We start from the raw sequence: 14,075 nt of genomic DNA, 5'->3' as shown, positions 1-14,075 counted from the left end.
CTAATTGGGATCTATATAGGAGGCAGCCAATAGATGTGTTTCTATCACATCGATGTTTCTCTCTGTCTTTCCCCCTCTCTTCCACTCTCTAAAAATCAATGGAAAAATATCCTCAGGCGAAGATTAAATAAAAAAGATCATCTCAGTTGGACAGTTACAATTTGACTTCACAATTCAGTTTTTCAAAAGAGCTGCTAAGTCTATCAGCCAGCTCCCCTCCTTCCCACCAACACATAAAAAAAATACTTTTTTGTGTGAAAACATCAGATTTTGGATCCAACAGCAACAAACACCCTAACAAAGAAATAGAAATTAAAAGAGTTGCCAGGCACTCCAAGCTCACAACTGTGGTTAATGGGAAATTGTACTACTGCCAAGTGGATTGCCAAATCCATTTATTTCTGTTTGTGGCATTTCCTAAATTCTCCCAAAATGTCAATACTTTTTCAAAGCAAGCATCTGCTTTCAGTTTAAACGGATGTGTCATGAGATTTTAGACAGGAGTCCAGGAAGTTTTCTAAATTGACACTTAACAGATCCTTAATTACTTAAAGAAAACATGGTGAAGTTTTATTTGCTTTTTGCTAAATGTCTGTCCTTGAGATTGAGCCAGGAAAGTGAGATGGTGCAAATGTTTTTACTTAGCACACCAGAGAAGCTGTCTCACTGCTGCAGAACTGAAGGGGAAATTCCCTGTGAAACTACAAATGTTTAATGGCAAGATTTGCACATTATGGACAAGATCTAATTTCTACTTGATGTTTCTCTTATGGAATCAATGATGAAAACGTTATTGGTTCCAGGAACCCCTTCTTAAGAATTTTAGCCTTTTGGAAGTTCCCCGGGGAAACTTAAAGAGAGCGGGATTTTACTTGCAGCATAATAGGAGCTTTTTATTTATATAGGATGACTATATGGATAGCACTGGAGCTAGGACCTGGATGTAAACTAGAGGACATTCACAGCAGAGCTTCTAGGAGAGGGAAAGCTGCTTCCTCCCATTGCAGTGCTCCCCAGTGTTCCCCTCTACCTCCAGCCTCCCCGCATCGTTGGCCAACCAGAGGTATCGATCAGCTGGCCACTGTGACCTTTCTCTTTGGCTCAGATTGTCCCAGGATGTCTTCTTTCTCTCTCCCTCTCTTTTTAAGCTTTCTTAATCCTGTGGCGTTTAGCCTTCCATCAAGGATCAATTGATCAGGCAAATCCCTCATGATAGTCAGTGTCTTAAAGCACAGACTGAAGACCACCTTCAACAGAATTGCCTGAAGGGTTTATTAAGAACACTGACCTGCTGGTGTGGTTCAGTGGTTGAGTGTCAACCCATGAACCAAGAGGTCAGGAGCACTTGTCAGGGCACATGCTCGGGTTGCAAGCTCAGTCCCCAGTAGGGGACTACAGGAGGCAGCTGATGAATGATACTCTCTTACCATTGATGTTTCTACCTTTCTGAAATCATATATATATATCAATTATTTAAATATTGATTCCAGGTCCCTACCTAGGACCTACCGTATCTTATAAGATCTGGGATCCTGCATTTTACCAAACACTTAAATTATTTTTAAGCACTAAAATTTGAGAACTGTTGACCCACAGGAAAGTGAAGATGAAATATTTTAGGTCCTGGAGGATAATCAGTCATCAGTTGGTGGCTCATTTAGGAGACAAGGAAGTGCAGGATGCTGAGGACAAGAGACATTACTTAACCCTGGAGCAGTCTTACTCCCACCTAGTTCCCTCACTTACCCAGGTGTCCCTGACAGTCCTGTCAGTGCCAATGGAACCCCTAACCAAAGCTCTGAGTGTCCTCAGGATGCTTAGTGTGACATGGGTTTCCTAAGGGATTCCGTGCCCCTTTGATTCCACAGAAAGTGTGCCCATGGCTAAGTGGACGGGGGTATGTACTGAGATTGATTTGGTCAGTTTGTTTGCCAGTCATGGATTCCTTCCTTCAAGCTTTTTCCATTGAATTCGGAGAAACAGCCTGTGGACTTGGTTACCTAAATCATATGCTTGGTCAGTTCAGAAGCACATGGTCTTTCTCTATTTCCCCGTTTGGCATGGACCTGTCGATTCAGTGTAAATGAGTAGCTCTTTGTAGATGGGGTTCACATCAACAATGGGCTACTGATTTCCCCAAATAGCTTCTTCTAGAGCCACAGCAAATGCACTGGGAAGCTTTATCACTGTCTCCTGCTAGCCCTGCGGTGGTCTGTGCTGTCAGAATACACAGGTAATTCCCACTATTAAGGAGTTTCATTGTGTCCATCTGAAATTGTCTGCCTCTCTTGTTATGCCTTTTTACTTGGAAATAACTGCTTCAGCCTTTCCTTTCTAAGAAGCTTTCCTGGCTTAGCTGAAGGAGAGGCTCAGAATTGCTCCTGATTCTTTCCTGCCCTTAGCGATCACACAAGACGCACTGCTTTGGGTGGGTTCGCCCCCTGCTGAGTGGACTCTGAACTGTGGGCTGCCATTTAGGCCTCCTCAGCCCAGTGTTTGCCTTGGAATGAGGTTTCCAGGATAATGCCTCGGTTTGTTACTGGTGTTATTTTACACTTCGTACAGTGCTGTTTGTTGGTGAATTTAATGATGATTATCATATTAAAAATCAATTGTGACATCAGATATCTAATATCACTCCAGTATCTAACCTAAATTTTTGTGGATGTTTAAAATGTGAACGCATATTACTTTTGAGGGATTTTCAAAAACACCGCATTCTTCTCGTTTTAAAAATTAATTTTAAGGAAGGGAGAGATAGGTTTTAATGGGTGATTTTTAAAGAAACATTAAATGAGTTAATAAAAGCCAAAATATACACAGTACCTACTATGAGCCTGAAACACAGGGGGTTAAATAATTTGCCTAAAGAAACAGCTAGCAAATGGTAGTAGAGTCCAAACCCAGTCCTGGTTTTTGAGTCTGTGCTTTTAACTGCTATATATATTTAAGGTAGAGAAGCTGCTTAGCAGTGCTTAGTAAGTAAGAAGTGCTCAACAAATGGACACTAAACTTATAATTTTTTTTTTTTTATGATTCCAAGCCTTGGGTACTTCTGCCTTCCTTAGAATCACTTCTATAATATTGAATGAGGTGTAGAAAGAGCTATAAAATGTATTATATTATCCTCAACTGTCAAATTTTTATTAGAATATTGGGAAGTTTATTTCAGGAGATGTACAAAAAAATCTAGGACTAAAGAAAATAGTAAAACGATGGCCTTTAAAAAATAATTGAGCAATTCTTGAATTTCCATTATGTGCAGATCCCTGGGATAGGAGAAGCAAGTAAGATGAATAAGACATGGGTCCTGTCCATGAAGGGATTTAAAAGTGGTCACAGACAGTGCACGGCATGTGAGAGAGTGGACACGAAAGTGCAGAGCATGGGCCTGGTGTAGCTGTGAGCCGTGCACAAACCACTTGAGCTCTCCAAAGCTCAGTTTTGTATTGTTGGGGTGGTGATTGCTAGCATTGAGAATAAAGATAATTATGCCCAATTCATACCACTTAAAGGGGAATTTAAATGAATGGTGCAAAGGAATCACTCTGTCCTTAGCAGAGGGTACATGTGCAGCAAACAACTGTTGGGAAAGATGAAGCTTGAAAAACTTGCCTGGTTGGCACGTTCACTGATACACAGGCTTACACCCTGCCATGGGGCACAGTATTGGGAATGCATGCTGTGCCTGCCAGGACCTTGGAAGAGAAAAATAATCTGGGGCCCAGTTACTTCTTAGAATGTTGAGCTGAAGAACAAAGAGCAGCTGCCCCTTGGAGGCCAGGATAGGACTTCTCACAGTGACTCCCATACCATCTACTTTGTTATGGAGATAGAAAAAGAAAAGCAAACTATAAAAAAGGTAGCATATGTGTGGTTTCTGGTTTTGTTACATGTTTGTGAACTCTGATGAGGCCACCATGCTGTGAGCTGGTTAAACATCTTGCAGTGCTCATATACTAACAAAATTGAGAAATACAGAGGTTTCCTGAAAGTGTCAATCAGTCCCTTGAGAGATTCACAGAAATGCAGTTTTTCATAAAGGATCCACATTCCCTATAAAGAACCTTGATGCTAACTTTTCTATTGTGTCACAAGAATGTTAATGGATGACCTTAGGTATACAGGTTCATAGACTGTATTCAGTGGTAATTAATCTCACTGTGTTCTTGTATAAAAGGCTTGCATTGCCATTCGAACTGATATGAGGCATGACAAATGGAAAATCATTAAATTTTATTATCAAATTGTTGCGTGTGGTTTTTTGCCTCCTGCAGATCTTGAAGACTATCCAAGCTAAATTATGTCCTGAGGGACTTAATTTTCAGCCTTAATTTCCTTAGTCCATATCCCCCTTTGGATTTGGAGAGGATTTCCAAATTAATATTAATAAAGATTTAAAAAATCCTTGGAGGAAGAGTTCTGCTAGCCATGAAATCAATAGTAAAATTACCAGGATTAAAAAAAATAAATTTTTATTTAAAAAGTTGTGCCGCTGGAAGAATACCTCAAGAAATGTTTTAGAATAGAAACACGGGAGTAAGTATACATGTGCACTTCTATAGAGTCTTTTGGGCACTCTTTAAGTGTTTGTTGACTAAATGAATTAACAGGAAAAGCAGCACCAAGAGAGCTGTAATGCAGCTCTTTTATAACCATGCAACTTTCAAGCCACATCCCAAGGACGATCTACTGAAGGACACGGTGTCACACTTTGATATTTTGCATTGAGAGGAGCCCAGTAGGAGTGAGCTAGAACCCAATAAAGGGAGGATGTGACGGACAGCCACCTCCCTTGGGAAATAGCTAAAACACATAGAGACAGTGATAAATGTTTGCCAAATTGAATAGTTAAATGCAAGGTCTGTGCTGGAAACATGACTTTTATATTTCTCAAGGTCTGTGATAAAAGACTATCTTCTAGGTAAAATCACCTTGTGATATGCTGCTTCTAACACTTGGAACTCGGACACAAGGAGTCAATATTAGTTTTCCCGCTGTAGAGCTTTGTCCTCCTGAGATTGAAGCTGCCTTAGATAATTCATGGAGCAGTGATGCTGAAATTTCGGCATGGGTACAGATTCCCCAAGAGTCTGTTGTAAGTGCAGGCTCTGATTCAATGGGTCTGGCTGGAGCCTGAGACTCTGCCTTGTTAACAAGCTCCTGAGTAATGTTGGTGATCCTGGTCCATGAATCACATGTGGAGCAGCAAGGTCACAGAGGTAGATTTATGAGTAGAGAGAAGAAGCAGGAGTGGTGTGATAGACGAGCACTGGCTCTTGACTCAGAAGATGGATTATGTGAATATGATGAGTCACCTGACTCTTCTGCATCTAAATGTTCTCATTAGAGAAAAATTAGTATAATAAGACATTAATACCTGCTGCATGGGATTGCTGTAAGAATAAAATTAATAATGTTATGTGAAAATTTACCAGAGCATATGGTAGATATTCATTGCTGATGAAACAATTGTTGATTCTAAATAGAAAGGACATAGGCACATGATTCAGCATTGGTAATGGGGAAAGATAGAGGGACCTTTTGGCTTTGTACTCTGTAGTTCCAGGAGTTCCAATCTTCCTTCCTCTTCTTTTGCCAGTTACAATATCTACCACTTAGCAAGGGATCAGTGTTTGTGAAACTGTACTAGCAGCAAAGTTGATCATTGCCTGTGTACATTTTTTTGTTTCAAATATATTGATATCAAGAAAACAACCCAGTGTCTCCCCAAGGCACTAATAGGAGACAGAACTCTCACCCCAAATAATGGGAATAACATGGGGGCCTTGAGTCCTTTATGAACCAGAAGCACAATCCCTGGGAGAAGATTAAAATGAAGAACACAGATGCAGCCTCAATTCTGCATCAAAATATGATAACATAGCCGATTGTTCTTAGCCAGCCATAGTCATTTTATAAGCTATGTGTAAAAAATGTATCTCTCTTAGAAAAACAAAGACTGACATGGGCAGTTTGGCTGGCTTGTCCCCGATAGGTGGTGTGGCTCAGCCCCCATAAGGCACCTGGTCCGCAGCGATGCAGCTGGTACTAGAGGGCCTCAAGTCATCTTCCACAGCCTAGTTACGGTTCCCGTGCACTCAGGGAAGGTCCCACATTGCTGCTCTGAGGGCTTACCTTTCTGGCTAACACACTTGTGAGATATGAAATAACAACTCCCCAAAAGTGCACAGCAGGATGTAGAAGGTAAATAAATCACTGAATAATCTGCAGCAGCATTTACGTCTTAACATCTTGTTCCAAGAATTCAGAGATAGAAGCTGTTGACTCAAGATAGTGTTAGTTCAATTCATTTTCAATGATACCCTGAGTGAATCCGTTAATCCTTGTTAACATTAACAGATCTTGAAGTCTAATCAGAAGGTTTAAATAAAGTTTTATTAAAAGATGTCCCCTCTCCCTCTTGTACTCTACAGGTCCCAGGAGAAAAAAGAAGAGGCTGTCACTTTGCTGAAAGATTCCATTCGATATGGTCCAGACTTTGCAGATGCGTATTCAAGCCTTGCTTCATTACTGGCTGAGCAGGTGATTGTTTCCATTTCATTTCACATAATTTTTTTTTTCTACAGAGTTTTGCTACTGATGGTTGAGTTTATAAGCTCATATTGGACAGCTAATCTCTGTGTCAGTTTTCTTCTTAACAAAAATTTCAAATGTAGTATTCTCACTCCAATATTCTCTGATTGGTGGAGGTAGTCTTTAGACGAAAATGGTCCATTATGCCCTGGCCTGGTGGTTCAGTTGGTTGGAACTTCATTCCATACACCAGATGGTTGTTAGTTTGATTCCCAGGAGGAGCACATACGGGAGGTGACCAATCAATGTTTCTCTCTCTTTCTCTCTCTCTCAAATCAATAAAAACATATCCTCAGGTGAAAGTTAAAAAAAAAGTTCATAATAGGCCTTTTGACATATTCTCTATCACTTCGAGACAAAAGATGTCAAGAAGAATGCACAGTATGTGCTGGTTTTATTACTATCTACTTGTCACATTTTTCTGGGGAATTGTTAATGTACTGAGATCTCTAAAGTCAATATGGAGTCAATTACCACTCATTTTATAGACCAAGTGTCTTAATATCAGTTAGAAGGTCACAGAGGCTTACGGGACAGGCTCCTGAGACAGTATTTCTCTCGGCATCAAAGAGGGGTATCTCATTCCCTCCTTCTCACCGGTGTCTAAGAGATTTGGTACCACTTTTCAATGTCCTGAATGCCTGCCCCCTGCTGTGGGGAAACAAATGTCAGTTGTCTTCTCTAAAATGATGATAAGTTTTGTTGACACACTTAAGTGCCCTTGATAGACAGTAGGTTCGGCTATCATGCAATTGCCAGATTGTCTTTAAAATCAAACTCTGCATCTTTGAAAGATGCCCTGAACCCTCAGTTGGCTTAAATGTAATGAATGGCTTGGTACTGCATGTCAAGTTCATAGAGGTTCAATTTGCAGGTTTCACTGGGAAATAAAATTAAAGCATTCTATGAATATTTAAGTATCAGAAATGATAAGGCTAGTTAGTTGTCTTGCTCTAATACTCTACATATAATGTAAGTGGGCTTTAGCAAAAAGCCCATGTCTATAATGGGTGATTTTAATGCAGACTTTAGCACAATATTTTAAGCTAAAATGATGACGGTGATATTCTATGATATACTCTGGCAGACCTCAGCTGCCTTTGGCTTATACTGAAACAGACACAGTAGGGATTTTCTGAGGAAATCATTGGTTCCATTATGATTCCCTTTTCTCACCTCATCCTGCGTCCTTTACTTTGATAAGAAGGCCTTCACCCTACCTATGACTGAGTAGCTGGCTATCTTGCAGCTACTCAGACTTGCCGAGCATGCTTCTCACTCAGAACCTTTGCACTAACTGTTCCATTTGCATGCAACACTTTTCTCTCATATCATACTTACCTTCCCTGTGTCATGCTGGTTTTAGCCCAGACATTACCATATCAGAGAGGTTGTCTGTGACTAACCGTTCTAAATATTAATCTCACACTGCCCGTCTTGTTCTCTATCACCTTACCTTGCCTTTCTTTTCCCCATAGGGCTTACCACCAACTCGCATGTATTTATTTGTCTGTGATCCTTCTCCCACCCCCAGGATACTTAACTCCATGAGAATGGCTGTTGGGTTTTATTCATGGTTATCTCCCTACCTCTGTCACCTTGCATGCAATCAATACATTTTGAGTAAATAGATGAGTTAGTATGAACTGATGAATATAGAGTCCCTCCAATCTGGCACATATTCTAAATTTACTCTTATATTACCAGGAGACTGGGCATGTGCCTCAGCATGATGCTTTTGTCTTCCCCTGAGGAAGAGCATGTGACATTGCTCATTATAACCATCAGGTCGGGGATGGGGTTGAGGCCAGCGCCTCCTCCAGCATTCAGTGGCTTCTTTATGACATCTCGAGGGAGAAATTTCTCTCATGTTTCAGTATTAGGAAAGGCTAGACTGTTGAATTGCAAGATTTTTGTTTTCTTTTTCATCTGATGCATGATAAATCTTGCAAACACTGGAAAGGTTAAATCTCTCCCATCCCCTGCTCCCTACCTTTGACTAACAACCAGTCCAGACTCTACAATCTGCTTTTCTGCATGTGCTGTTTGTACTCCTGGCTTTATTGACATGTTCCTTAATAATTATTTTATTCACTGTGTGTTTTATATTTTTGGAAGCTGCTTCAGTTTCTTTGTGGAATAATAAGGTGTAAATAAGTAAGTAAGTAAATAAATAAATAAATAAATAAGGCATTTCATTAGTAGTTCCCACTCATATTTCCCCCCACAATTCACAGAACAGCTAATAAACATTAAATTTCTCTTCTTGATGAAAATGGCCCTTAAGATAAATGACAATATTACTTACCAAATACTAATAATAACCTAGTATTTTGTTCTAGGGAAGCTCTGTACAGATAATTCACACAGTTCCATCTTTCTGTAATGGCATCTTTTCTTTCTCTCCCTTCAACTCTCCCTTTTTCAAGATCCAAGTCAATTTCCACTTCCTCTTTCAACATTCTTCCACCTTCCCATCTCATGGTGAGTTATATTTCTTTGGAGCTCTTACAACTTTTTGTGAAGCACATATTAATTAATCACATTTTATTAAATTAATGCCTTGAACTATAATTTAAACAGTTTTTGAGGTTTATTTTCCTTGCAAAACTGCAAGTTTCTGTAAGAAAAGCAGCATTGCCAGACTGGTGTGGCTCAATGGTTAAGCATCGACCTAGGAGCCAAGAGGTCACAGTTTGATTCCAGTCAGGGCACATGCCCAGGTTTTGGGCTCATTTCCCTACCAGGGACATGCAGGAGGTGGCCAGTCAATGATTCTCTTTCATCATGGATGTTTCTCTCTCTCCCTCTACCTTTTCTCTATGAAATCAGTAAAAATATATTTTAAAAAATAATAAATAATAAAATCAATTATGCAATAAATATATTTTTGTGGACCACAATGGCAAGTTGATGTAAAAGTCATTGCATAGTTGAAGTTATGAAGAATTCTTACAAAAACCACATTGTGACTATGGTCATACCTTTACTAACATGCAAAGGTCACAACTTTTGCCAGTGGTTCCTATTCTAGGTTCAAATGGAAAATGCTGTGGGATCAAAAAATGTAATTTAAAGAGTGGAAGGATCTCTGTTCTGCTCTTTTGGGCAGTTGATTTTAACAACAAAGAGAGAAGCCGATGAATATAACTCGGGATTGCCTCCCTCTCTCGCAACATATTGTCTTCATGTTTTGAGTTCTTTAGTGATAAAAAGGTGCTTCAGATACATAAGCAAGGCACAGAGAAACTATAAGAAGAAAATCCACCTAGTTTCACATTCTTTGGCAGCAAGATGAATTCATTTTTTGTGTGTCATGACCTTGTTTAACAGCATTCCGCAGTTTCAAACATCCAGGGTATACGAAAGCAACATTGGCAAACCTTGACCAATTTAAGACACACTTGTGAAACTCTCCTCTCACAGGTTATCTTCTGGGCCACCTGTGCACATGGACAGCCGTGCTTACTGTAGGGTTGCAGGGCAGGTGCTGGGCAGGCTAATGTTAGAAAACTCTTTATTGCACTGAGCTGACATCCATAGTCCTATAATTTGCTCTTACTAGGCCAAGGGCAACAGAGAGCTTCTTGACCCCAGCTTATGAGCACAATTACTGTGTCACTTCTCTAATTACCTTTCTTTCTTTCTTTCTTTCTTTCTTTCTTTCTTTCTTTCTTTCTTTCTTTCTTTCTTTCTTTCTTTCTTTCTTTTTTTTTCAAAACTGGCAGAAGCCTGGAGTGGCCTTATATATTCAGTTTGCTTATCCATGGTTTAATTTTTTAAAATATATTTATATTGATTTTAGAAAGGAGAAGAGAGAGAAACATCAATTGGCTGCCTCCTGCATACCCACAATGGGGATTAAGCCCACAACCCTGGCATATGCCCTGTCAGAGAATCAAACTGTGACCTCCAGGTTCATGGGTTGACACTCAACCATTTAGCCACACCAGTCAGATTAATTATCTCTTTTCTAATCCAATCCCACGTGTTTCTCATTTACCCTGGTTTCTAAATGCTTTCCTTTTCTTCTGATCATGTTGCTTTGTCTGGCCTCTGGATTATCTGTTTTCTTCATGACAATATGGCTCCCAAATGGAAGAGAAATACTTACTTTCCTGTCTTGATATTCCCTGTATCTATTTCATCACACCCTAAAATGAATAATGCTAGTTGTTTAGCTTCCACATTATGCTCTGGTTCAGATTGGAGATTCATCCCACAGAAATCCCTAAAAATGTGAAGGTTTGTTAATCCAGGTCTCACTCATTTTGCAGGCAACTTTTCCTAACCTGCATGAACGAATTCATCTTTATCTATCTTTAATCTCTTGTTTCTTTATATCAGCCTGAAACTTCAGGTGTTCTAAGACTTTTTAGTCCTTTTATATGCCATTAATTTTACTACCTTTTCCAGCTATCTCAGTTGGCAAATTGGGTAAGAATAGGTTCTAGGTATTAATTTACTTTTTTTTTTTTTTTTAAATGAAACAGTGTTGCCTATATCAGTAGTAGGTAGAAAGCCCACAGTGTGTCTGTAGAATTTTCTCTCCAAGTTGACCTCTGTCTTACCCAAGACTCTTTTATGTACTGTTATTCAAATTTTGGCTACTTCATTGAATTATATTATCATCTAGCGCACCTCTCTCAGTCCTGTACACAAGAATGTTGTGAGATACTTTGTCAGACTCATTCTAAAATATTTCCCTCAATATAAGTTTGTGATTCTATTTAAAAAAAAAAAAGGAAAAAAAAAACAAGACCCACTTGGTATGCCCTCCTATTACTGTAAGTATGCTGCCGTCTGTTGACACCATTTCCTATCCTCACTGCCAGTAAAACCACCTTCTAGGTTTTTTTCTGTGACTGATGTTGTATTTCTCACTCTGTTGGAACCTGAAGGTAGTAAGTAAATTTGGACAGATTAGAGAATCTGAGAAGGGGGCATTTGAAAAATAGGTTAATAAGCTTGAAAAGACATTCTATGGTGGAATATATTAAGGCCCAAACTGAAGCACACTTTTGAAATTGATGTATAATAGAAAGCAAAGGTTAAATGTCTGAGGAATGGGTTTTTTTTAAGTTGTGAGGAAGACGATCCATGCGGTGGATATATGTGAGGAGGAGGCTTTTCATGCATTCAGGTGGTGTGAGTGATTGGGTGCCTTATTTCAGGAAGAAAGTGTGGGAATGGCTAACCTCTACTGTGGAAAAAGGATCTCTTTGTGATGAGAGACTGTCTGCATGAGGAGGCTGAAAGGAAAGAAAAATAGAAAAGTAAGAACTCCCGAGCAGAGTGCTAAAAGACTGAGAAGATGCATGGCTACGTAGCTACGGGAAAGCCAGGGAGGAGCAAGATGTTAGAAAGGGAGAAAATGAGACCAACTTCAACTTTTTTTTTTCCAGTCACACAAGTAATATAAAAACATAATGGGAAGTGTAGAAAAATCAGAGAAAGTAAAATATACCTTTTGTCTACAATATAATATAATAGCTGGAAACAACAAGTACTTTCATTTTTTTAATATCCTGCAGGCCTTTTTAATATACTTATTTTGTTTTTATACTTACATTAACATATCATTTGTATTCTGTTCTTTTCACTTGCTCTTAAATTATACATAATGTGGTATGCATTTTCATGGTGCTAAATGGCCTTCATAAATATAATTTTAATGGCTGCATACCAGTTTATCAAAATGATGCATTGTAATATGAATAATAATATTCTAGCTGTTGGTCTTGGTGTGTGTGTGTGTGTGTGTGTGTGTGTGTGTGTGTGTGTGTGAACTTTATCTTTCTTACGGCTTTTTAAAAACAATATTCTGAATCATTTCCTAATGAGGGATTCCTAGAAATATTCCCATATCAGAGAGGATTAGCATGTTTTGTCAAGATATATTACTAAATGGCTCTTGGGATACATCATTAAATTGCTTCCCAAAAGAGTGGTACCAATATGCTCTGCCACCAGCATGTGTACACTCTTCACATCTTGAATGCTAGTGGAACATTTGAATGAAAATAGCATATGGACAGATGGCAACGAGAGAGATCAGGGATGGAAAGATAGATTTAGGACTTCAATTAAGTGGAACCATATTATGAGTAAGTGATTTCTCTGATGGGGAAATGAAGACTGATATAGTGAGGAGAAATTCTTAAAGTATATTTTAACTTTTTCATTTTACATATAAAATGTGAGGTGGACAGAATTTAGTACTGTTCAAGATCCTACCACTAGTGTCAGGACCTGGACTAGAGCCTGATCTCTCAACTGGTCCCCCTCAGCTTTCATTGTGTGATGCTGGGGTCCAGTGACCGGACTGTGGTAAGGGTCATTGTTGATGAGATTGGGTATACCAGGGGCCAGAAGGGAGAAAGAGAAGTGATAGAGGAAACCCATGGGGAGAGTTGTCATAGTAATTAGATACATAAAAGGACCCAGAAGAAAGCTAATCCCCTCATGCATCATGCATAAAAAAGAAAAGAACAAAAAATAAACTCTTCAAAGTCAGGGTGGTCTCTGGCTTGCTCCTATCCTCTGGTTCTCCATTAGCATTCAGAACTGGCTGAACTCCAGCTTCCCAGAATGGATGATAAACATTTACAGACCCACCATCATTTTTAACCAGCTCATTCTTGCCATAGATTAGATAGCTTGCAATACACCAGCAGAAAAGGAACTAAAATTAACGTTGTTTATGACTCTGACTCTCGCTGCAAATTATGGCTAGCCCCGGGTTTATGGCCTATTGAAAAACTCTTTTAATTAATTTGATAACACTTAAAATAAAATAGTTCCTTTCTCGTATTTTGGAATATGACTTCACCTGATACAAGAATGAAAATTGGAACTATAAAATATGTGTTGGAAGTGTAGATCAGCATTAACAGGGTCAGGGTCAATTTCTGTCCTTCTAAAAATGCCCCCTTTGGGGTATTTTCACCATTGCATATGTGGCCAAGTCAACTTGTACTCGACCCAGCTTTAAGAATTCATGGATTTAATTATTCAGTTCACATTTATTTAGCGTCTAGCTACCACCATGAGAGATAGTTGAAGCAGCAAAGGATGCACCTTATCCTTATGGAATCTAGAAGCTGGAAAGTAAGGCCACCCCTAAACAAAGTGTTACTTTGTTGGCTCCCTCCCCAATATCTAACAGTTGTGATAAGTGGGCAAAGGGAAAGCACCAGTACAAATGTTAAGGGGACCTAACCTCATGTGGGGAAGGGTATGTGGGGAGTGGGGAAAGTGGTCAAAGAGTCAGATTTAATCTGACACCTGAAGAATTTATAAAAATAAAAATGGAAATTTATAGAGTAGGGGGAAATGAATAGCACAAGCTATCTGGCCATGTGCAGCTCTGAGGTGGAAAACAGTAGAGGTGTCTTTCTCTCATAGAAAGAAAGTCATGTGCCTAGAAATGCAAAGAATGAGGATGAAATGGCATAAGAAGAAAGCTGTAATTCTAG

General features: G+C 39.2%; 1 protein-coding gene across 1 annotated transcript in view; it reads left to right on the top strand.

Annotated features, from left to right (window-relative positions):
* TMTC1 (transmembrane O-mannosyltransferase targeting cadherins 1) overlaps positions 1-14,075 on the top strand; it is a 226,651-nt gene that overhangs the window by 187,598 nt on the left and 24,978 nt on the right. The window contains exon 13 of the mRNA XM_036456258.2: positions 6,438-6,546. Coding sequence (XP_036312151.1) covers positions 6,438-6,546 — 109 coding nt within the window. The remainder of the gene's footprint in view (positions 1-6,437; positions 6,547-14,075) is intronic.

This window comes from Pipistrellus kuhlii, unplaced genomic scaffold, assembly GCF_014108245.1.
Source record: "Pipistrellus kuhlii isolate mPipKuh1 unplaced genomic scaffold, mPipKuh1.p scaffold_m20_p_3, whole genome shotgun sequence".
In the NCBI taxonomy this organism is placed as follows: domain Eukaryota; kingdom Metazoa; phylum Chordata; class Mammalia; order Chiroptera; family Vespertilionidae; genus Pipistrellus; species Pipistrellus kuhlii.
This window is presented reverse-complemented; position numbering and strand designations above follow the sequence as displayed.